This window comes from Martes martes (genome assembly GCF_963455335.1).
Source record: "Martes martes genome assembly, chromosome: 1".
NCBI lineage: Eukaryota > Metazoa > Chordata > Mammalia > Carnivora > Mustelidae > Martes > Martes martes.
Window position 1 is genome coordinate 76,509,078 of NC_137888.1, and position 26,539 is coordinate 76,535,616.

Genomic DNA, 26,539 nt, shown 5'->3' on the forward strand with positions numbered 1-26,539 from the left:
GCTCCGTCGCTCCGCCGCTTGCCGGGTGCCGGCCCCTCCCCCCGGGGTCTATCTTCCCGTCGCTTTGGATTCACTTCTCCGCAGGTCCTACCTTTCAGAAAGTGATCGATTTTCTGTTTCTGGGATTGTTGCTCTTCTTCTCTTCGATTTCCCGTTGGATTTATAGGTGTTCACAATGGTTAGATAAGCTATCTAGCTGATCTCCTGCTACCCGATGTCGTCTCAGCCTGCTACTTCTCCGCCATCTTGACTCCTCCCCCTTATTTTCAATTTCTTATTAGTGATTTGATCATTTGTAGTAATTTTATTAGCACATACATTGTTGTTGAATTTGGGTCAGTCTCACTGGAACATAGCTTCAAGTCTTATTTTTTGTAAATAATTCTTGAATTATATTTAAAATATTTATTTTGGAAAAAATTTAGAAGACAAAATATTTTTATTCACAGTTTTGTTTTCTTTTATTATTTAGATTGATTATATGTGTATATGTACTTACATATACATATTGAAATACACATACAGTCCTCTTTGTATGTCTCTAAGATGATGTCACTTCTCTCCTAGTACTTTTTAATCTTTTCTGAATTTTTCATTCCTTTTGTTTTTTCTCATTTCTATCATATACAATACCTTGGGTTTCTTTGAATTTGCTGTTTATTTTTGAAATTATTTCTCTCTTTTTTAATATTCCTTTTCTAATTTCTACCAGTACCAGTTTTCGGTCACTCCTTCCTTTTGAGTAGTGATCACCTCCAAATATCTGTCTGTATCTTCCATGAATATATGCATTTCTCCTTTGAGATATTTGTTTTGTTATTTTTAAAATCCATTCTGCAATATTGTGTAATTATATTTCACCCATTTTGCAGCAACTTGTTTCTAATCTGTTTTCTTCATTTACTTCCTGTGTTGGAAACTGTTATTATTTTTCTTATAGTTCCTAGAACATTGCATGAATATCATATATCAACTTTTGTATTATTTCTATTTGCCTGAATGGGTTTTCCTGGACAAACTATTATGAGAATGTCCTGAGGAACAGAGGTGGGTCAATTTATTTTTTTTTCTTTCAGTTTTTGTGCTAAGTCACAAAATTACTACAATTTATACATATATATTTGTACTCTCAAGAATGAGTCTCACCAAAAAAAATGAATTTATTTACTAAATACATCAGGTTACCTGATAATATGTCATCTTTCCAAACTTCTGTAAAATCCATCATACATTTATGAAGAAACCAGTTTTTTGCCAGTCCTCCTTCCCTTCCCCACAATGAAAAAACCCAAAAGCTTCCTGCTTGAATTTAACGCCATTGGGTCCTATTTTGTGCTTTGTTGATCAATTTGACCGTAAGAGAAAGAACAGTAATTTACACTTTTGTTAATTCAATGATGAAGACAAATGGAAGTCATGGAACAGCCTGTCAATTTGTGGTGCAGCATTATCTCCTAGAAAAGATATATCAAATACAGGTAACTAAAATGCCAACTCTAATAGATTGCTCAGCATTACCTTGAAAGGACTAGAGGGTTGCATCTAGTCTTGGTAAGAAATAACATTATAGTCAAATAACATAACACAGTCAGACCCATCCTGGGTTTGGGATTATAACCTTTTGTGAAAAGTGTTTTCCACTGCAATAGCAGAATGTAAGGTTTACCTTAGTTACATTGAGACAATTTTTTTTTTAGAATATGTAAAAATTGTTTTTTTTTAAATCATTATGTTCAATTAGCCAACATACAGTAGTACATCATTAGTTTTTGATGTAGTGTTCAACAATTCATTAGTTGTGTATAACACTCAGTGCTTGTCACAATTTGAAGCTTCCTAGGTTTGAGGTCATTTTTAAAAATACTAATTTTATCATCTCTGTTCTTTGCTTACACTTGGCCCAGCTTACTTCTTTTCGCTACTGTGACTTCAGAGATACACTGGTTGGCCTGTAAAGGGTGAACGTATTGAGGAACAACAATCATTTTAGTTTTCAAATTGCCAAATACCTACACTTCCTATGCAAAACCCTAACTTGGGTGCAGCCAATCGCCTAGGTAATGCTCAGAAATTCAATTTTATGATTTTTCCTTTAGGGGCTAGATCTCCGTATGACAGATTAAGATACAAGAAATAATTTTGTCTATTAATCTAGGGATATAAACTCCAGAATTGGTTGGAATTTTCCCTCTTTATTATTTGATATTTCAAATTTACATAAAAAATTCCCTTTAGGGTATAGAGTTTGTATCCACTAAGCTATTGCTCTAATTCATCACAGTTCACTAAAGGAAAGGCAATTAAAGAAACCATAAAATCATTGTAATTCAATTCAGAGTCCAGGGACACTGGACATTATTTTTAACACACTGGTAACTTCTTGGTCTTTTGTTATGTATTTATTACACTTCCTCGTAGGATCTAAAAGTTTGTGAGATTATAAAATCATATTACAAAATTTTATACTTAGTACTGTTTACACATGTAACAATTACTATTTTCATAACTTAATTCTTATTTTTAACTTGTATGACATAGACCATTTTCTATCATTTAAAAAATATTTATTTGAAATAACCAGTCTCATTCTTTGAAGATAAACTATTTGAGTCCAGTGATTTATGTTTTTAAAGAGGACCTTATATTTTCTGTACTTAACTTTGATTTAAACTAGAGGGCAAACTAAATTAGCATATTTAGATGCAATTACTTCTATGACACCTACTTTTTTTTAAAAGATTGTATTTATTTATTTGAGAGAGAGACAGTGAGAGAGAGCTTGAGAGGGGAGAAGGTCAGAAGGAGAAGCAGAAGTCCCGTGGAGCTGGGAGCCCGATAAGGGACTCGATCCCGGGAATCTGGGATCATGACCTGAGCCACACAGGTGCCCCTATGACACCTACTTTATGTCATAGGGTGTAGAAATTTTAAATTTTAAATTTGTTCAAATGAAGTAAATAAATGCTTCTGATCTGACTATTACATTTCTATGTTGACATTTAAAATTAGCAGTCTTGATATTTATGCAGTTTCTTTAAACATTTTTGTTAATTGGTTGGCGTGCTTGTACAAGAATCATACCCAGCAGAAACATGGAGGATATTATTTAACACTCTGTAAAAATAATGTAGACATAAAGAGGACAGAAGACGGTCTGCTGCACGTAGGAGTCTCCACCCTTTGTGTAATTGCAGAGAGGACCAGGTGGGGGACATCCAGGCGTTGGGGGCATGGCCAGCATATGTGGAGCTGTCTGTGTGGGGAGTACACCCAGAATACGGAGAAGACATGGAGCGTACTCACAGTTAGAATAATCGATCTCCCAGACCCTGTCAGGCACGGACTAAGCATTTGCAGTTTACTCTTTATGAAGTTCTACCCTTCTGGCTGCAATTGTAACATGAGGGCAGTCATTTCTTGGAAGTGTGTACTTTTTGTGAGGCTAACAACTGACATCTCTTTGGGACAGTTGCTGGGCACCAGTAAGGTGATAGTTGAACACATACCCAGGTGTAGCATGAGTAGGTTGGGAAATGCAGCTAGCCATGGGATACATCATTTCACTAGACCCTGGGCCAGGTCCAAGGTGACCAGAGAGGTTTCTGTCTAGTCTCTCAGAGGCGTGTAATGATGGTCACTAAGGGATGGCATATTGGTTAGTCAGGAGTGACACCAGGCTCCAGAGTAAGACCTGGGCTTGAATTCCATATCCAGTTCTTATTGTCTGCGTGGAGATGAACAGATCTTTTAAGGTCTCCCACCATAATGTACTCAACTGAAAATCTGGAAATATATTACTGTGTACCAGGTTTTAGTAAGAATTGAATGGGTCTAAGCACAAATCTGGCAAAAATTAAGAACGATAGGTGTAGTTGTTATTTATATCTATCTCCATAAAACTGCCTGTTTTATCACTGTATGTTTGTAAATGTTTTAAAGGTTTTATTTATGTATTTGAAACAGAGAGAGAGAGAGCACAGGCGGGGGGGGGGGGTGGCAAGCAGAGGGAGAGGGAGAAGCAGGCTCCCTGTTGAGCAGGGAGCTCAATCCCAGGACCCTGGGATCATGACCTGAACCAAAAGCAGATACTTAACAAACTAAGCCACCCAGGTACCCCTGGATGTTTGCAATTTTAAAGCCAGATACAATTTTATGAAAAAAATTTTCCAGCTGAACGTTAGTAATACTGAATAAAGTACATATTAAAAATCATGTTCAAGTCAAATTTTTATAAAAATACCTATAAGTTTTATAGAGATAGATACAGACATAGATATGGATAGGCATATAAATGCATATTTGGACTTGGGTTAAACATAGATTTTTTTTTAAGATTTTATTTATTTATCTGACAGAGAAATCACAAGTAGGCAGAGAAGCAGGCAGAGAGAGATGGGGAAGCAGGCTCCCCGCTGAGCAGAGAGTCCAATGCGGGACTCGATCCCAGGACCCTGAGACCATGACTTGAGCCGAAGGTAGAGGCTTTAACCCACTGAGCCACCCAGGAGCCCCCTGCATACATACTTCACAATGCCTACAATTTAAATATTTTAAATTTTATAATTTCTTTGATTACTATATTTAATGATACATATATATGATATATATCATTTATTTTGTTGTTAGCTAGTTAGAACATAATAAACTGCTTGTTAGTACTCTTACAAAGAGTAGACCACTGTATTCTGAAAACAGCTCCCCATAATGCAATCTCAACAGGGCTTCCCAGTATAAGTCAGTGTCATTTAACCATAAAGCCTAAGAAGGTTAGTTAGCTTCTAGATAACTTCTAGGTTTTTGTAAACACTTTTTCATTCTTTTTCTTCAGGCTTTTGATCAAATTGTCTTGCCTCTCTTACTAAACCTAAAAATTTTAAACACTCACAATTTGCAGATTTAACACATCAAAAGCACCCATCAGACACTGTCTTCATATTGGTCAGTTAGAATTGATCCCCTTCCTCTTCCTACCTCACCACCCTATTCAAGATCTTTCCTCATTCTGCCTTTTATTACAGGTTATTGATGTGAATGTTCACTTTTACCGATAATCTGTGAAGGCTGAAAATTCTCTTGGGATGCCTTGGTGGCTCAGTCGGTTCAGCATCTGCCTTCAGCTCAGGTCATGATCCCAGGGTCCTGGGATTGAGTCCCACATTGGGCTTCTTGCTCAGCAGGGAGCCTGCTTCTCCCTTTCCCTCTTCCTCCCTCTCCTTCTGCCTGCTACTCCCCTTGCTCTGATAAATAAATAAAATCTTAAAAAAAAAGTAATTTCTATCCCAGGCATCTTGCATTAATATACTTTCTAGTACTGTGCTTTGCATACACTGAACATGCAGTATATTTTGTGAAGTCATATTACATTTACTGGCACTGAAGAAGCTTGCACTCCAGGGACTCCCTTGATGTGGTCCTGAGTCCCTGCACAGACTTTGCTGCTATACTGACTCCTCTCTGCTTTCTTCCCTAAGGGATCCCAGGGAGATTATTACCCCCAGAACTTTTAAAGGGGACTCCCCTTGGTGAATTTGTCAATCCAATAAACACTCAGGTTTGAAGTAATATTTTTTAAGGATTTTATTTATTTATTCATAAGAGACAGAGAGAGAGAAAGGCAGAGGCAGAGGGAGAAGCAGGCTCCCTGAGCCTGATGTGGGACTTGATCCCAGGACCCTGGGATCATGACCTTAGCAGAAAGCAGATGTTTAACTGACTGTACATCTCAAGTGCCCTAGAAGTAATTTTGATGTATTTTTTCTTAAAACCCAGGAATGCTGCAAGAAGTACAGTTTGAGAGCTCAGTTAGGAATCTATAAAAAATGGGAAACTTTAAAAATGAACAGCAAAAAGAGAGAGTAAAGTGGTAGATTTCGTGATAGCTGAAATGTGAAAATGTGGTTATTTTAATGACTATTTCTCTGATGCCCATTTTGTTTTGGTGGTTCTGGAGTCTTTGAAACATACAGAGATGAACTATGCATAAAGGAAGAAATTAGATGTACAATTACTGCAATTGGGGTGAAAGAAGGAGTATGAGAGCATAGAAAAGTCCCAAGTCCTAAAGTAAATCTGAACATAAAGGAAACAGACTTTGCCGCGTATGTGTGTGTGTGTGAGATATATATACTTACATATATGTTTGTGTATTTGTGGTATATTTATACTCACAGATGTACTCATGTACACAGCCATATAAATATGCTGATATATAAACATATACCACATATATGATTAAATACAAATATATTTCTATTTTAGTAATACACGGACCTTAAGTATAGGCAAGCATGAGAAAGTTAAGGGACTAAAGTGGTGCAGATGACTAGGGAAGGAGTAAGGCATTCTCATTGGGAATTAGTACGATGTGTCACCAGTGCCTAAAAGCAAGCCAGGATCATTATCGCAGTAAGTGCAAGAGGACTAGGAATGGATTTTCTCAAAAACATAAGTTCCTGAACTCCTAACAAAGTTTGCCACAACCTCCCTACCACACCCCTAGTTACCTCAGACCCTTCACCCACCCTTGGTTCTGCTCTGGAACAGAGCAGTTGGCAGTGCCTCCTGGACCTGATACAGAGACTCTCTTGTCTTTAGTTCCCACTAAAATCCAGCAGGCTGAGTATTAGGCTTACTTGATAAATAATTGGGAGTACTTTGTTACCTTAATCTGAAGTGAGTCACCAAGCATTTTACCACTTTTTTAGTGGTGAGGGTACAAATAGAGCAACTTTCTTTCACTTCGCAGATAATATCCAAGAAGTCTCAGACTTCTGAACACCCAGAAACCAAAGTAGCAAGTCCTTAAATTTCCGTGAGGTTTACTATGTATCCTTTGTAACATATATGGTTTACCAAGGCATGCATAGTATTTGCTATTTCCCAGTCACCGGATTTATAATATTGAAAACACAGTGTTGTGGATCAGCATGATGTCCTGTGACATATAGAGATAGTAGAAATCCATGTAGATCAGATTATGTGGGGAGCAGGAGAGTTCTTATAGACTTGTAGCAAGATAGTGACGGTGTACTGCTTTCCTTGCTAACTGGTAGAGGAAATAGGCTCAAATGAATAGCTGTGCTCTAGAAGCCAGAAGCTGTGTTGATTTGTTCCATTAAAGAGATCATATCGCAATAGTAGCTGCAATCAAAGTTATGACCTGATTAAGTTTAACATAATTCTTTCTCAAATATTCATCTGTCCTCTATAAATCATATAGTTGATACACTCTTTAACAAAACAAAAGCAGACCCTAGTTAAAGTGGTAAGGTCAGATTTTAATCGGTAATAAGTTATTGCAACAGAGAAGAGGGTCAGGATTATTTGAACGCAACTTCAGTTTGTACAGAGGTGAATGGATATTTTTAAGGGAGAATGGGAGTAGGGAAGTGAGCAAGGGAGGGCTCAGGAGTTGAAAAATGAGAAGCGACAAGGGGTTGGTTATTTTACGAGCATTTAGGCCCACTGGCAATTGTAGAAGTTTGGATTCTATTCTCTCAGTTCTTCCCAATGATTACATTCCCAAGGAATGGCTTTCAGGTCCTTGAGAAAGACACTCTCAAATTGTAGAAGATACATATACATTTCAAAGAGGCAGGGAAAGAATTCACCATTGTAAGCCTTTGTTTTAGCAAGTACTCTCTGAAAGGATGATGGGGGCTTATCTGTCAAGTGTTGGCTAGGACTAGCAGTATGTTTTGGCCATGGCATTGAGCTTTCTCAGGCAGGCACTTTAAGGAGATCTAGGGTCACCCTAGGGATGAACCTTGAGCTTGACCTTTTTAGTATTTTACGTATGCTAACGTGGGAGAAACAGGTGGATGAAGTCATTTGTGCTGAATGTCTGTAGTTTTTATAGGACAAGGTTGAGGCCCAGTTGAGAAGGGGACTCAAAGGGGTCTGGCTAGTGTTTAGTCTTGCAACAGAAATTATCACCTCTAAATTTTTCAAATCTTTTGATTGTGGCACGAATTTTTGTGATTCCCTGGGATTTGTTATTGCTTTTGTTTTATTATTTCAATAGAAATGAGCAGTTTCAGGTGTTTCTACATGACCCTAAATTCCATAATACCTCTTGACTAATGCAGTAAGGAGCCCAAGTAAGGACACTGTCAGTTGCCAAGTATGTCTATTTTAACTATTCATTGAGAGAAACTGGGGAAATAAACACAGCTATGGATATTTACACCCTTGGACCCATTTTAATTGAGAATCCATCTAGAACACTATTTCATACTTGATACCCTTAAGCTTCCACTCTGCTTGATGGCCATGGTGGCTCCAGAGTTTCTAGGAATTAATACCATTTCAGAAGGAGTGCCTAGTATTCTCTTTCCTAAGTCTGGGTATTCTCCTTTCCCTCAATATTAACTTATCCAAACCAAAGGTCTTGGTTCTCTTGGGGAATGCTAGGAGGCGGGTGTATAGTGCGTATTGGTAATAGTTTTGCAAGGGTGTCCCCTGAGGGCTCCTTGCCTTTCCTCCATTCTGGAAGTCTGAGTCTGTGAAGTGTCTCAGCTCTGGAAATTGGGTAAGAAACCATAACAATACAGATTAAGTCAGACTTCAGTCAAGTGCTCTACCATTGTTTTCAGACATGATTATTTTATTGCTGCAGTGATCTCTAAGATTATGTTTCACTTTACCACCACAGTTCATTTCGTAACTACAGAAGCCTTCTATCTGATAGTTTATCACTGCTACTTGGCCTATAACTTTGGGATTCCATCCTCCCTATTGAAATCAGAAGGTCCATGTCAATGGTACAATCTTCCACTGTCATTTTTGGATAGTAGATGATTATCATTGCAACTATTTTTACTAAGATAATAGAGTTCCATTCTTTATATATAGATTATCTTCTGGACTTCGCTGAAATACACAGTGTGGTGGTGGGTTATAGGCTTCAATAATAAATTATATCCAAAATTATTGTTTCCCTAAGGCTTTGGCTTTCTTCCCTTACAATATCTGGGAAATTCAGTATCTCATTTTCCTTAAATTCTTCTACTGTGGCATGGAAAGCCACATGTCTGTCAATGTCTGTATCAATATCCATAGGGGCTCAGAGAAAATAATGGCTTTTTCTTTATTTCTGCCCTCCCATTCTTAGAGGAGTGCCTTTGTGGCATAATTTTATCTGGCACGGAGTTCTGGGAAATTATTTCCCTGACCTGCCTTTCAGCAACCATGTGGGAATGACTCAGTATTGAAAACAGATAATTTTGCTTGTTCCTTTTGTACCTGTTTTACCTTTGTATAATGGAAAAGAGGTTGACCTCACTATTTGATTGATCACCACATTTCCAATTTAAGATTAGAAAATTAGTTGTTTTGATTCTTGAATTCTAACATTATAGATCCTTCGAGGTTTGGTTCACACTCACCTCTTGAGGTCCCTTTTCTTTTATGAATCCTTGTGTGGACTTGACTTCATAGCTTTACTAAGCTATCTGCAATTCTGTGATAGCAGTAGGAGTGTCCCTGTGTCTTTAACTTTAGCCTAAAGGGAGATTTCCTCCTTTGTTTGGCAAAACTCTTGCATATCAAAGTTCAGTACTCATAACAGAGTTCACCTACTATTTGAAAACTTCTCCCCAGGTCTCATGTCCAGACAACTAGTTTATCTTCCTATCGACCTTTGCCCAAGTTCATTGTACATGTCTATGAGACATGCAATCATGTTGCTTTATAACTGCCTGTATAACCCCTTCTCCCACTTGACTCTGAACTTATTTAGAGTAGGGAACTCACCCTGCTTGTCTTCGTATTCAAGGTAGGAAGCATAGGATGTGCCAAGTTGTAATACCTCAGTAATTTCTTTATGTTTTTTTTTTTTCCCCCTGAGGCAACTATTGTGGTAAAAAGTCTGAACCTCCAGTATTTCTAACTGTGTCATTCAGATTCACCTGTGACAACCCAACACAGGACTGTTGGGTTGTCATACAGCATACTTCTATGTTCATAAACAACATTGACATTTGATATTTGTAACCTATTGTACCTTCCCCTTTCTTTTAGATTGTGTTTGCTGAGCTATTGGGAATCAACCATTTCATAAATATTGCAATGTTCTTTGTAGGCCTTCAAGAAGTCCCACCCACATCTGATGAAAATGTCACGGTGATGGAGACGACTTTCAACAACATTCCTGTCCATGTATATGTGCCAAAACAAAAGCCAGAGAAACTAAGAAGGGGCTTATTTTATGTTCATGGTGGTGGTTGGTCTTTGGGGAGTGCTGGTATGTGTCCTTTGTTGAAAATCTTAATTTATCCTATAGTGTGTATCTTATTAAGATTTTGACTTCAACATATCAAGAAGATATATCCGTTAACCATCGCAGAAAACTTAGACATTTACTATTTCGCTTCTTAATTGCAGAAATGATAGAATGTTGTACTGAAAACTAAAATGAAGTACATGGAATAGTGGATAAGAAATGAGGAAATAGAGATGATGACTCTAGTCTTTCATTCAGCTTAGATAAGAAAGAAATGAGAAAGCTGCTAGATGGAAAAGAAGCCCAGAGTTGAGTAAGGACATTTTATCTTTATTTTATATAAAAATATATATACATATATATTTTAGTGTATTTTGTGCATTTTAATGTTTATATAAATATATGAAATATATAATATTTTAATGTATATGTTACTATATAATGTAAAATTTCATATTTTATCTATGTATAATATTTTTATATTATATGCATTTTATATTTATATATAAGAGAGCTATGAACATGTTTATAAACTGAAGATAAAGATGGCAGTTAATAGAAATATGATGGAAAAATAGGTGGTAGCTGGAAGATAGACTGAGGTTTGCCTCATCTAAGGGATATGAGAAGAAATTGGGTTTAGTGCAGAAGAGAAGTATTAGCAACATATAGGAGGAGAAACACACTTTCTCTATGACAGGAGAAAAAGAGGTGTTGATGAGTACTGATGTAGATTAGAAATGTAAATCAGAGCAGAAATGGGTGTGATCGTGTCTATCATCATCTATAAATACAGGCAATAAAATCATTAACTGGTGTTGAAGTGAGGTTTCTAAGGCAAAATCTGACTATGCTATGCCCCAGTTCATTTTCATGAGTCCCTGCTGCCCAAAGTACTTCTTTAAAAGTCCTTTCATTAAAGGACTATAAAAGAATGGGAGTATGCTTACTAAGATAGAGGAATTAAATAAGAATAAGCCCTGAAACAAAATGATATTTCCCTGATCCTTCTTATTTTTATATTAAAAAGACATAAAAATTTATGTTCTAATCCAAAATATAAGAATGACTTTTTATTTATTTATTTATTTTTAAGATTTTATTTATTTATTTGACAGAGAGAGAGAGATCACAAGGAAGTAGAGAGGCAGGCAGAGAAGGGGAAGCAGGCTCCCTGCTGAGCAGAGAGTCGGATGCGGGACTGGATCCCAGGACCCTGAGATCATCACCTGAGCCAAAGGCAGAAGGTCAACCCACTGAGCCACCTAGGTGCCCCAAGAATGACTTTTTAAAGTAAATGTTAAATAAAAACTTAAAACTTAGTGTGTATTTGATGTTTTAGGAATATTCAGCACCTGACTTTGGAATCATTTCAAGATAATATCTACTCTTCTTTTCATGGCCCACGATTTAATGTTTGTGACAACTACATATTCTGATACTTCCCCCATAGCACTTTATGATTTCTCCCTCCTCTCATTACTGGCAAATTCTGTTTCATCTTCTCACAATTTTGTTATCTGTAAAAGGGAGCACTTACCCAAGTCCATAGCAACCATGTGTAACTCATCCCCACTCTACACATATGGCCAAACCCTGACCCCCAGCCCCCAAAACATGGTTTTTTCTTGTCTGCCTAGAAAACATGAATTTATAAATCAGGTTTTAGTTTTCCCTACTTTCTCTTTTCTTTATCTTTCTCTGGCCGTTTTGATAAAGTCAAGTGCTATTTCCATACAACACTTTCTGTACCTCCCCGCCAGGTGAAACAACTCATATTTTGCATTACTGTTTTCTGCTTATATGCCTGCCCCTTCCCACCTCTGTCCCTAGTAGACTGTGACTTATTGAAAGTCAGGGAATTAATATGTATGTGTTTATTCTTTCAACACCTAATGCCTGCTGAATGAAGGGAGAAGAGATTAATCTAGAAAAGAATGAATTTGGTTTAAATTATCTGGTGTGGAAATGTGGGGAAGAACAAGAAAGCTGATAATACATATGTGAAAGGATCACTGAGCAGAAGAATTCATATTCTATAGCTATGATGAAATCTTAGAAAAATTTTTCCCAGAACATTTCAGTGAGGAAAAACGTATAGGGATAAGCTTTCTGCTGATGGAAACACTCATCAATTCAGTTGTCAGTTTCTGATTTTATTTTCTTTTATTTCAGCTTTGTTTAGTTATGACTTCCTGTCAAGATGGACAGCTGATAGACTTGATGCTGTTGTCATTTCAGCCAAGTAAGAGCACTGCTGATTTGTCTGAATTTTGGCAAGATGCTTTGTACAGTAAGATGTTCTCAACTGTCTTGGTTGTTTCTTGGTTATGCTGGAAGTGTTCCAAATGAAATTGAGAGGGTGAGAATAGAGAAAGTGATCTTGACATGACCAGAAAAGAGTCAGAGTGAAAAGAGTTGTATGGTTAGGTCAAGTGGGGATCAAAAACAGGAAATCAAAAAGTTGTTACAATAAAATTAAACTACTGCATCTTAGGGACAAATGACCTCCGCTGGATTTCTAGCATATTCCTTTTTCTTTTCTTTCTTTCTTTTTTTTTTTTTTAAAGGAGATTGCACATAGGGCTTAAACTCACGATGATATCCAGAGTCAGAGGCTTAACTGACTGAGCCACCCAGGCGCCCCTAGCCTACTCTTAATTAGCAAAGTGAGTAAAATGAAGGCTTCAGAGTCAGAGAATCAGGTTCAAATCCTGGTTCTAGGATTAATTGGATGACTTTGTGGCAGCTAAATATCATTTTGGCTCAGTTTTCTCAGATGTATGTTGGGAGTCATATAATATTTTCTATATCATAGAGTTATTTTAAAGATTAGGTGATAAAATGCATTTAAAGCAATTAATAAAGTATATTTCATGGTACAATCCTTCATTAAATGCAGTTAATCACCAAATAACATATGGGAATACAGGCAAAATCTATTCTCAAAAAAACATTTTAGATCAATAATTAATAATAGAAAACAAACCCAATGGGAATAAATAGAAAAATGAAGAAACAATGAAAAAACCCTGTAATAGTGACTGCGTGCCAACTTGATTATTAGATTAAGCTGGAATAGTATAATTCCGAAGCTTTGTTTGCTATTTATTGGTCAGTAATAAAGCATAATAATTACGAAGAAAATAACATTCTGGTAAAAGTTTATTTAAAAGAAATGATCATCTGTTTTTTGTTTTTTGTTTTTCCCTTAAGTCTAATCCAAGTTTTGCATTCAAGCTTGTGGAAAAAATGTAAAAAATTGTGAAAGTTTTCATATCAAGCATTATCATAGGAATAAAGTTTGTCTTTGGATTCATAAAGACCCCAAATGCCAGGTTTGCTAAAGAAAATTTTTTTACTTTTGATTTTTGGGTTAGAGTATGCCTCCTCCTCTACACAGATACAAGTCTTTTAATGAAAATAATTGACTTAAAGATCATTGTTATTCTGTTCACAGCTACAGACTAGCACCTAAATATCACTTTCCAAATCAGTTTGAAGACGTATATAATGCATTAAAATGGTTCTTGAGCCAAGATGTTCTTGAAAAATATGGTGTGGATCCTGAAAGGATTGGTATTTCTGGAGACAGCGCTGGAGGGAATTTAGTGGCGGTGGTGACTCAACAGGTACATTGCTTAGGTTTGCTTCTTTTAAAAAATATTTTGCACTTAAATATCTATTTCAAACATTAACATGTCAAAGCAATTATGTTGATATGTTAGAAATTAGAGGTACATAGAGATAAATATTAGGGAACATTTATATTCTGAGTGCTTTTATTCCTACCTTCTGCCAGATTTTTGAAAAATGTTTATTTATTTATTTATTTGAGAGAGAGAGAGAGAGAGAGCATGTGGGAGGTAGGGACAGAGGGAGAGGGAGAGAGACTCTTAAGCAGACTCTGCCTTGAGTGCAGAGCCTGATGTGGGACTTGATCTCACAATCCCGATATCACAACCCTGAGATCACAACCTGAGCCACAACCAAGAGTCACACACTTAAATGACTGTGCCACCCAGGTCCCCTAACTTCTGCTAGATTTTTTTTTAAATAAAATGATAAAATGCTCCTTAAAGATCATTGGTTTAAACATAATTAATATGGTCATATAAGTATCATACTCTTTCATTTTATTAGGGCTGGTATTTGTAAAATCAATCACTGATACCAGTCACCATAGATACAGAATGAGATTATTCCAGTATCCTTCATGGAACATACTAAAACTTGAATGAAAACTATGGTTATCAGAATTCTTAATTTGCCTATGGACAAAAAATGTTAACAGGTTTATTTGCAGAAGGAATTATAATTTTCAGAAAACAGCCATCACTATTTCTATGACATTTAGCTAAAACTGGCATCTATTAGCTATCATTTTAAAGTGACACATAGTCATACTTAGTCTAATAGTGAGTAAAACTGTTTTTGATGCAGTTATCTGACTTAAGAAATAAACCAGGCCCTGGTGGCTTAAATGTAGTGTCCTGTATGAAAAAAGAATTGTTTGTAGATTAACAAATGAATGTCTGCAATTCAGTAATTAACTCTAGTCATAAATTTTGCACACAAATTTATTATGCAATCAAACAAAACTTGCTGTTGATTTTGTTGATTGTATTATTCATTTTTATGCATATTTTAAAGTATATCAATTTTGGCTATTGGTACCTTCAGAATAACCTTCTCATGATTTGTAGCCAAAGGAAAGATATAAATTTTGTGATTTGTTATAAATACACTGCAGAACAGATATCTGCTACTTCCCAGAAATTAACTTCTGTATTGTCCACTCATTGTCACTCTGAGAGGCATCTTGAGGCAGTACAAAGGGCATATCAGCAGACATGGATTTTTGGAGCTAAAGAAATGTCCAGATCTGTGACCTTGGGCAAGGCACCTAATCTTTTCAAGCATCAATTTCTTTTTACTGTGTAGCATAATGAACCCTTCCTCTTATGGAGTTTAGATGCTATAGTGGTGAAACAATGAATTCTGACCCATAATTATTAAAAATCTGGTTAAAATATCTTATACTATTCTGGAGAGCATTAAACTGCTAATAAGATATGAAGTTTCTCGGCCAAAAATTTTTTAAGGATGCAAAATAACAAACAAACACAAAGATAAGCTTAATAGTCGAAGTCCTCTCTCCTCTAATGGTATATGCCAATCAAAAGAAAACTGTTCAGCAAGATGAACTAGACAGTTGAAGTCAAGTTCCAGGACCCTCCAAAAATGGGGACAACTATGAAAAATGGGGACCTTTAAAGTGAGGCCCTGAATAGATATGATCTCACTGTCAGGGTGAATGTGATGCAAAAAAAAAAAAAAAAACCTCAAGTGCATTTGGAACCTTGCTTCACATCACCTGGATGCTATGGGGAAATCTCCCATACCTGAACTTAAATTAAGTTGGTCTTAACCATTGATATTCAAGTATACTTGACAGAAATGTATAAAAATCCTCCCTGGAAAAATATGGTATCTTTATAGATGTAAAATGTTTCCTGAAAATATTTTTGAAAACAGTATCCAGCACAGAATAAAACATGTCCAGACAAACAAGTAAATAAGAAACCATGAAGGAAAGCAAGCAGAATCAACAGACAACAGAAAGACACTTTACAAGATTCAGCTACTGCTGTTATTAACCATAGAATATAAAATAATTATCCTAGTTTCTTCAATTAATTCACAACCATGATTGCAAATTTCAGCAGAAAAATAGTTTTGAAAAACAAACAAAAATTCTAAAACTAAAAAATGAATATCAAAATAAAAACTTTAAGAATTGTAGAAGTGATTTTACATAGCTGAAGAAATCATTTGTAAGCTAAAAGATGGGTCATATGACCCATGGATGACTATGCAAAATGAAGCATGGAAAACTCAAAAAAGATAGAAAATACAGAAGAGTATATAAGAAAATCCAATAGACTTTTAAATGTTATGCCAGAAGCAAAGGGGAAAGAATGGGGAGAAAGGAATACTTAAAAATATAATAGTAGGGAATTCTGCAGAACTGATGAAAGATATCAAGATACAGATAAAGGAAGCTCCATGAACCTTAAACATACTTTTTTAAAGGATTAAAAATAAATAAGTAGCTAGAGAGAAATCTACATATAGTCACAGCAAGGTGAAAGTGTAGACAGGCAACAACACAAAAAGAAATAGAGGGGTGCCTGAGAGTCTCAGTTGGTAAAGCATGCAGCTCTTAATCTTGGGGTTGTGAGTACACTGGGTGTAGAGATTACTTAAACTTTTTTTTAAATATAAAAAAAAATGAAATAGAGGAAATCTTGGAAAAAGTACCTTCATAGACGTGCAAGTCACAATGATAGCTTACTTCTTAATAACCAGAATGCAATTTCTAAGTGAAATATTATCAAAGTGTAGCAATTTTTACTGTCAACCAAGTCCTATGATGCACAAAATATTACTTATAAATAAAGGAGAAATAAAGGCATATTCAGATAAACCAAAACTAAGAAAACTGCTATAAATGGAACACACTAAAAGGTGGTTTAAATAAATGTTTCAGACAATGAAAATGTAGATAAAAGTTTATGATACTGGAAGAAGCAAAAAGCAAGAATGTGGAAAGATGTGGGTAAATCTTAAACTTGGATACTTTAAAATAATAAGATATATAGAATTAAAGTATAAGAAAAACAAACTATAAATTCAAGAGTGGAGAGGAGGGCAGATTTTAAGTTTTATAAGCTTTTTTTATTATCTAAGAAGAAATAAAGGCTTAGAATTGGCCTTTGATAATTTCATTTGTTTTGGGGATGTTGCAAATACACATTATAATTCTTAGGGTAATCATTTAAAGAATAAAAATATGGTATAACTTATAAACTGTGACAGGAAAAAAAATAGAATAATTAAAAGTTAACCAATCTGAAAGAAGTAAAAAACAGAGAAAACAGATAAAGGAGGAGTCACGAAATAAGTTGGATCAAAATCAACTATTTTATTAATTATAGTAAATGTTAGTAGTCTAAATAATCTGGTTGTAGGATCAAGATTGTCAGATTAGAAACACAGATAAGCAGAAAATTTGAGAGTAAATGGACGGAAAATGTATATCCTGAAATAACACCTAAAAGAATTGCGGGTAGGTTAAGAAGATCACATCATTATAGAAAAGGTTACACCACCAGGAAAATATGACATCTCTAAATTTGTATGGATTTAATAACATGGCCTTCAATGTATGAAGAAAATATTAACAGAACTACAGGGGAAAATACACATGTTCAAAACCATAATGAGACATTTAACAGTACTTCTTTCAGTAATCAAGAAAGCAGGCAATAATAATAATAAGGCTATAGAGAACTGGAATAATGATCAATACATTTAACTCAATGGACCTGTAAAAAACAGGGAAATAAGCAAGTACATGTGATCATTTTAAAAAATTGACAAAGTACTGGTCCAAAAAGCAAGTCTTAAAAAAAATCACAGAATTTAAATCATACAGTTGGACTCTTAACCACAGTGCAATGATTGGGAAATAAATAGGAAAAAGGCAAATAAGAAAATGTCCTTCTTTGTATGGAAATATAAAAAATACATTAGGCACCTAATAATAACCCATTACTTAATAGAATATATATATTGTATATATTCTCCACATTTAAAATTATATTTTTAGGCAATTTTATTTCTTTAAAAGCATAGATTGGAAAGTGAGAAAGGCTGAAATAAGCATCTGACTCAAGAAAAAAATAGAAGGAAGATAATAGAGGTGGAAAGAACAGAAATTATGATGTTCAAAACCAGGCTTATAGTAAATATGAACAAAAAGCAAAAAGTTAATTTGTTAATTCTTTGAAAGTTCTAATAAAAAGTTTAAATCTCTGGAAAGACAAATGAAGAAGAACAAAATCAGGCATAAATAATTAACAACAGGACTGAAAAAAGGACAATACTGTAGACCCTTCAATATGAAAAAGAATTAGCCCTTGATAAATTAAGAATGAATATTGTAGTCTTTGAAGGACATATTTTGAAAAACTTTGAAGTTAAAATATTTAATAATATTTAAATTGAATAGACAAATTCCAAAAAATTTATAACTTGCAAAGCAGACACAAGAAAAAATGAAAATCTGAGCAATTTTATAACTATTAAACAAATCAAATCAATAACAAAGAACAGTCCTGGTAAGAAATCTTGCCGGCAATTTACATCAAACGTCAAAGAGAAATCACTTGAAATAAATGCAAAATATTCCGGAGGATAGGAAAAAAAATTGTGCACTCTTTAATTATTTTCAGAGAAGCACGATCTATAGGACCAATTTAACAAGAACAGTTTCGGGAAGGAAAACAATGGGCAAATCACACTCAGAAAACTAAGGCATTAGTGTCATGAATAAAATATTAGAGAAAATGTATATATACTATAATACATATATATGCATATATATATACATGCATGTATGTATGTGTATATATACATACACACACATACATATAGCATGACCAAGTTGCTAATAATGCAAGGAAAAGCATATTTTATAAAAATAAGTGAATTTCACCACATTAAGGATAAGGATAAAGGAAGCAGAATCATATATCATCTTACTAGATGCAGAAAAAGCATTTAGTAAAAATCACAATAACAATAACGTATTGGTTCCCTAGGAATAGATGGAACGTCCTTAACCAGATAAACTACATTGATTAAATGGTATAATTTTAAAGAAATACATGCTATTGAATTCCATAGAATGAAGGATAAAGAGGAAGATAGGTATGCAGTCCTACTGGAGAGAAGAAGGATGTATGGTCAATTCAGGGTATATGGGACACTCCCAACCCTTAAACATGGTTATATTTTACATTTCTGTTTTATGAAGTTCTTTACTTGATCTTATGTGTATTATATTTACCTACAAAGACAGTTTTTTAAAAATCTATACGTTTAAAGATTTTAGCTACCTATCAAGTTCAATTTATTGGTGAAATGTAAAATATTTTTGTATTTCTTCTTAACTCAATCTAAAATTGGCCGCCTGTTAGCTACTTATTTAACTATTACCATACTTCCAATAATGAAAACAGTGTTCTTCATACTAGATATTGACCTAAATGGAATGTGGTAATCTTACATGAGACAAAATACTGAAATGGTTATTTAAATTCAATACATTTTTCCAACATAAAACAATTATTTTTACATAAAACAATATGGTAATGGAATTTTGAATATTTTATTTTACTATCTAGATCTAATTACTAACCATGCTTTAAATGCAGTGAAATAAGTAAACAGTGCTGCCATCGGCTTTTGCTAGTGTGTGTGTGTGTGTGTGTGTGTGTGTGTGTGTGTGTAAAATGTCATCTGTATACCAAAGGAAAAAAAAATGCCAGAGTGCTCTGTTTCTCCAATTCTATACTAAGTTTTTAGAAATAGACTTCAATTTAGACATTATACTTTACTCAGAAACATCAGAGTTCATGTGGCTTTAATAATTACTATTTGTGACCTATACTAGCAGATCTCGAGTTTTTGCATGCATGAGAATAACCTGAGAAACTTGTTAAAACACAAATTGCTGATTCCTCCCCATGAGACTTAGTAAGTCTGGGTGAGGACCCAAGAATTTGAATTTCTAATAAATCCTTAGGTGATACAGATGTTAGGGGTCCAGAGACCACACTTTGAGAAGTTAATTAGCACTGTTATTGAGCACTGGGTATTATGTAAGACTGATGAATCACAGACCTGTATCCCTGAAACAAATAATACATTGTATGTTAATTATTTTAATTTAAATTTTAAAAAAGTTTTTTAAAAAGTTAATTAACCTATGAGACACAGTAGGCCATTTCAATGTCGCAAGACCAAGTAAATGTACATAAAAACATCTGCTAAACTCTAATGCTCAATAATCCTGATCTGCAAATATTTCTGGTTGTGTATCCTATTAACAAAAAACTTCTAGTATACCCCAAATATATGCATATTAGTTTACAGATAAATTTGTGTTAATGCACTAATGTAATTTGAATATTTAAAAAACATGAATGTTAAGATGAATTAGATTTTTGCCTGGGATTTGTCTGTTTAGTATTAGAGCCAAATTAGAATTCCTAGTTATGTGATCTTTTCTTTAAATGTTAATGCCCATTGATATAATGATATATGTACCTAAATTTTTTATTCCAAAAAAAGTGTTTCCTCTGATTGTCATTCCTAGTTGTCAGGGTAGATATTTTACTTTTTAATCATGGATTAGATGGTCTCTTTCTCCATCCACAAGGAAAGTAGTACAAATCAGTTTGTATTCATAAAATTTAAGTATAGACATATCTAAAATTCAATATAATATCGAAAATTAGAAAGTTCTCTGAGATATATTTTTTGTTGTTTCTAATAATCTTTTTGAGATTCTGGATTTATCTAATATCAATCTATTGTTTTTAAATAAAAAATATCTTGTAAATGAAAATTACTATTTGAGCAATTCATTTAAATTATTTTCAGCTCATAGATGATCCAGATGTCAAGATCAAACTCAAGACCCAGTCTTTAATTTATCCTGCCCTTCAGACTCTTGATATGGATTTACCATCATATCGGGAGTGTTCACATTTTCCAACTCTGTCCAAATCAATGATGGTCAGGCTGTGGAGTGAATACTTTACCATGGACAGATCACTTGAAAAAGCTATGTTCTTCAACCAACATGTACCAGTGGAATCAAGCCATCTGTTCAAATTTGTTAATTGGAGTTCTCTGCTCCCTGAGAATTTTAAAAAAGGACACGTTTATAACAGTCCAACTTATGGTAGTTCTGATCTGGTTAAAAAATATCCAGGGTTTCTAGATGTGAGGGCAGCCCCCTTGTTGGCTGATGACAATAAATTACGAAGTTTACCATTGACCTATGTCATCACCTGTCAATATGATGTCTTAAGAGATGATGGAATTATGTATGTCACCCGACTTAAGAATGCTGGAGTTCCAGTGACCCATAACGACATTGAAGATGGATTCCATGGAGCATTTTCCTATTATGGATTTAAAATTACATATAGAATAGAAAATCAGTATATGAATTGGCTAAGTGAAAATCTATAGTAAAAATCTAAGGAGTTGTCGAATAGGAAACAAACTAGTAAGAATCAAAGGGTTATGTTTGGGTTGATGTTTATCACCTGTGACTTTCTAAATCTTCATAGCCATAATGTTGTTTTCTTGTTAAAACAGGGGGTAACTGGACATTAAGGAGGGCATGTAATGTAATGAGCACTGGATATTATATAAGGTCTTATATATTATATAAGACCTCTATCTCTAAACTAATAATACATTATGTGTTAATTAATTGAATTTAAATTAAAAATAATTTATATTTCATCTTTCTTGTAGTAGTTGTTAACTTTGTACAATAGCTTTCATAGGAGGTATGAGGGTAAAAGCTAATATATACTGTTGTTCTATCTGGTCTAGAAGATTTCTGATTATGTTATTGGAATAAAGATTAAATGGTGTCATTTGAATGTTAAAAAAAGGGAGAAGAAAGAAAGAAAGAAAGAAAGAAAAGAAAAGAAAAAGAAATTAAATCAGGGGACTATTTATTTCTTTTTCTTTTTTTTTAAAGATTGTATTTATTTATTTGAGAGTGAGAAAGATTGTGAGAGAGAGACAGAGCATGAGAAGGGGGAGGGTCAGAGGGAGAAGCAGATTCCCTGCGAAGCAGGGAGCCCAATGCAGGACTCCAGGATCATGACCTGAGCCAAAGGTAGTCGCTTAATCAACTGAGCCACCCAGGCGCCTGGGATTATTTATTTCTTATCCTAAATGTTTACTTAACTCCTGTATGTTAGAGAAATATCTACTTTCCTGTATATATTTTTCTTGCTGCTGTTATTCATTTCTTATAGCTGTAATTAACAGCCCTAGTTTTTCAATTGCTTACACTATTACTATTAAGAAGAAAGTTTTAAACACATCTAGCTCGTGAAATGCCAGAGCTTCAACTGGCACGGATTTAGAGCTTTGGGAAATGCTGTTTTGTAGGCATTAATATGAATGATGTGCCAACGGTCTGTCAAAGTATTTGCCTCAATATAAAGCCATTTGTCTATCATTACAAAATTCACCTCTTAATACAAGGCCTTTCCTGTGCTAGATACTAAATTTAATGCCAAAGATCATTTAGGCACTTTGGGGAAAAGCAGCTCCATTCTTGCAACAAATTAAGGAGACTGAGGTAGGAAACCACAATTCCACAATGTAGTAATGGTGAATGAAGCTTATGATATGGAAGAAATACTAAAACTGAATTGAAACTTTGAATCTCTAAAAGTTCTTATGTCATATATAGTGAAAGAAAACCTGAAATTAAATTATGTTCTTGAACTGCCTTAGCATGGGCTGCTATAACACGATACCATAGAATGAGGGACTTACAAAAAATAGAAATTTACTTCTTAATGTTCTGGAGGCTCCTGTTGTCAGCATGATCAAGTTCTGATGAGAGTCCTCTTCTGGATTGCAGACCCAAACTTCTCATTGTATCCTCACTTGGCAGGAAGCCCGGAGGGGAGGTGAGCTTTCTCATGACTCTTATAAGAGCAGTAATCTCATTCATGAAGACTCTACCCTTATGAACTTCACCTATTCCTAATTATCTCCCAAAGGCACCACCTCATGATGCCACCACATGGGAAGGTAGGGCTTCAACATATGAAATTTAGGGGGTCACAAACTTTTAGTCTATAAGCTAGAACATGGAGGATAAACTGTAGTGACTATATGCTATATAACCTTGAAAATTTTGTGGAAGCACTGAGGAATGCAGCCTAGGACTAGTTTGGTGGCTTCTCACAGCCACCAGAAATCAAGTCTTTACCTTTCTGCTCAACTATTATGAGGCAGAAAGAGGTGTTGGTGGTGGGATGGGAAAACCACAAACTTTCATTTCTGTTTTGTTTTATTTTGTTTTGTTTCAAGAAAAACAATAGCAGTCCTGGAAGTCTTGCCAATATATTTCTCTTTTTATATCTCATTTTACAAAACCACATTTCATGTGGACACTGTCACAGTTGTTTGAGGAGTCATATTTTTTAACCAGGGCACATGATCCTGAACAAAGTTAGTATTCTTACAAGTAAAACCATAAGTAAGAAATGGATAGGCAACTGGCAAGCCACAAATTCTATTGGAGTAAATGGTTGAAATTATGTGTGAAAATAGAAATGTTTGGGGTCATTTAATATAGGAAATAGATGTACAAATGAGTTATACCCGTGGTTTTGAATGGAGCATCATTGGGTTATTTGTATGTTCAGTTGGAGAGGGCTTTCTTTTTTCTTTTTTACTTGCGTCTCACTGTCTCTCTCTCTCTCTTTTTTTTTTTAAAGACTTTATTTATCTATTTGACAGAGAGATCACAAGTAGGCAGAGAGGCAGGCTGAGAGAGAGAGAGAGAGGAGGAAGCAGGCTCCCTGCTGAGCAGAGAGCCCAATATGGGATTCTATCCCAGGACCCTGAGATCATGACCTGAGCTGATGGCAGAGGGTTAACCCACCACGCCACCCAGGTGCCCATGTCTCACTCTATCATCTTATTTAAACCACTTTCCCATCAATAAAAATAATCTATGTTGATTACGAGGTAGGGACATAGTTTCAATTTGGAATTGTAGGATACATTTAGACATGGACATGAGTTATGACACAATATACCTTATTCAAACTACGTAAATAATAATGATGCAGCAAATTGGGATTAATTGTACTGTGTTTTCCCCAGAATTCCTGCCTGAGGATGTAGTCGTAGGGAGCAATAACTCAACAAAGGAACAGCAACAAAGGAATTTTGTTATTTCCTACAAATTAAATTTCTGGTATGAAAGTCCCTCCAGATTCCTACTTTGGTTTTTATGCCATAAAATAGGGTGAATAATTATAGGTGTTCCTACCTTACCACATGACTTCTTGGATCCTAGTTTCCAGGACTGGCTGTTTTAATTGCTCTTTACCCCTCTCTACATCAGTTGTCACTTCCGATCACCCTCATTCCACACCTTAGTTTCTATTAGTCATTCCCTATCCCCAATAATGTCCTTTTCCCAACATTTTCCCAATTTCTACTATCTTTCCACTGTGTTTTCTGGAACTCATGGATCATCACAAGCAACATCCGGAATCTTTTATCTGTGCCTTCTATTAACTTTCATCAGAGATGCAGTACTTAATGGAGGACAATGCTTCCTCTATTCTTCTTCCCACATTAATCATACCACAATAGCTGAATGTGTGGTAAATGTCTTCCTTGATCATTGCTGCTGCCAGACTATTCTGTCTCCCTCTGGCCTCTTGTAACATGGTAGTAGACTGTATCATCACTACTCCAGAATTACAGTTGGGAATTTCAAAATCTATGTAGGTAAACAACCAGCAACATGGACTTATTTGACTTGTGCTTCCCCTAATGATTTTGTCCTCCATTCTACATAAGCCATTTGCCCTTATTATCATGCATTAGACTTCCTTACTAACAAAACTACACCCTATAATCTCAATATCAGATAGGATATTGACTAACCTGCTGTCTTTTAGGTCACTCCCACCAACACTTAATGATTTCTGTAATACTTGGATTATGCCAATATTTAAAACTCCTCATTCTGTTCTTATTTTCTCTTTCTTTCTTTTTTAAAAAATTTTCCTTTTTTTTTTTAAATAACATATAATGTGTTATTTGCTTTAGAGGTACGGTCTGTGAATCATCAGTCTTACACAACTCACAGCACTCACCATAGCACATACCCTCCCCAATATCTATAACCAGCCCCCTTAATCCTCCCCTCCACCCCCCGCCAGCAACCTTCAGTTTGTTTCCTGAGATTAAGAGTCTCTTATGGTTTGTCTCTGTCCCTGGTCCCATCTTGTTTCATTTTTTTCCTTCCCTTCCCCCTACAACACCATGCCTGCCTCTCAAATTCATCATATCAGAGAGATCATATGATAATTGCCTTTCTCTGAATGACTTATTTCACTCAGCATAATTCACTCTAGTTCCATCCACATCCTTGCAAATGGCAAGATTTTGTATTTTTTGATGGCTGCATAGTATTCCATTTTATATATATACAATAACTTCTTTATTGATGGACATCTAGGTTATTTCCATAGCTTGATTATTGTGGACACTGCTGTTATAAACATTGGGGTTTATGTGCCCCTTCAAATCACTACTTTTGTATCTTCAGTGTAAATACCCAATAGTGCTATTGCCAGGTCATAGGGTAGCTCTATTTTCAACTTTGCAAGGAAATTCCATACTGTTTTCCAGAGTGGCTGCACCAGCTTGCATTCCCACCAACAATATAGGAGGATTCCCCTTTCTCTGCATCCTTACCAACATCTGTCCTTTCCTGACTTGTTATTTTAGCCATTCTGACTGGTGTCAGGTGGTATCTCATTGTGGTTTTGATTTGTATTTCCCTAATACCGAGTGATGTTGAGCATTTTTTCATGTGTCTGTTGGCCATTTGGATGTCTTCTTTGCAGAAATGTCTCTTCATGTCTTCTGCCCATTTCTTGATTAGATTATTTGTTCTTTGGGTGTTGAGTTTGATAAGTTCTTTATAGATTTTGGATACTAGACCTTTATCTGATATGTCATTTGCAAATATCTTTTCCCATTCTGTCTGTTGACTTTTGGTTTCGTTGACAGTTTCCTTTGTTGTGCAAAAGCCTTTTATCTTGATGAAGTCCCAATAATTCCTTTTTTGCCTTTGCTTCCCTTGCCTTTCGTGATGTTTCCAGCAAGAAACATCTTCCTTTTGCTGCGGTTGAGGTCGAAGAGTTTGCTGCCTCTGGTCTTCTCAAGGATTTTGATGGATTCCTGCCTCACACTGGGGTCTTTTACCCATTTCAAGTCTATTTCTGTGTGTAGTGTAAGGAAATGGTCCAGCTTCTTTCTTCTACATGTGGCTGTCCAATTTGCCCAACACCGTTTGTTGAAAAGACTGTCTTTTTTCCAGTGGACGTTCTTTCCTGTTTTGTTGAAGAGTAGTTGACAATAGTTGAGGGTCAATTTCTGGACTTTCTATTCTGTTCCATTGATCTATGTGTCTGTTTGTGTGCCAGTACTATACTGTCTTGATGATGACAGCTTTGTAATAGAGCTTAAAGTCTGGAATTGTGACGCCACCAACTTTGGCTTTCTTTTTCAATATCCCTCTGGCTATTCGAGGTCTTTTCTGGTTCCATATAAATTTTAGGATTATTTGTTCCATTTCTTTGAAAAAAATGGATGGGATTTTGATAG

The 26,539-nt window shown here is 35.2% G+C and overlaps 1 protein-coding gene across 1 annotated transcript in view; it reads left to right on the forward strand.

Moving 5' to 3' along the window:
* AADAC (arylacetamide deacetylase) overlaps positions 1-21,334 on the forward strand; it is a gene marked incomplete at both ends in the record, with an annotated part of 28,422 nt that extends 7,088 nt beyond the window's left edge. The window contains 4 exons of the mRNA XM_080802130.1: positions 10,021-10,243; positions 12,398-12,467; positions 13,683-13,854; positions 20,738-21,334. Coding sequence (XP_080658256.1) covers positions 10,021-10,243; positions 12,398-12,467; positions 13,683-13,854; positions 20,738-21,334 — 1,062 coding nt within the window. The remainder of the gene's footprint in view (positions 1-10,020; positions 10,244-12,397; positions 12,468-13,682; positions 13,855-20,737) is intronic.
* Positions 21,335-26,539: the final 5,205 nt, after the last annotated feature.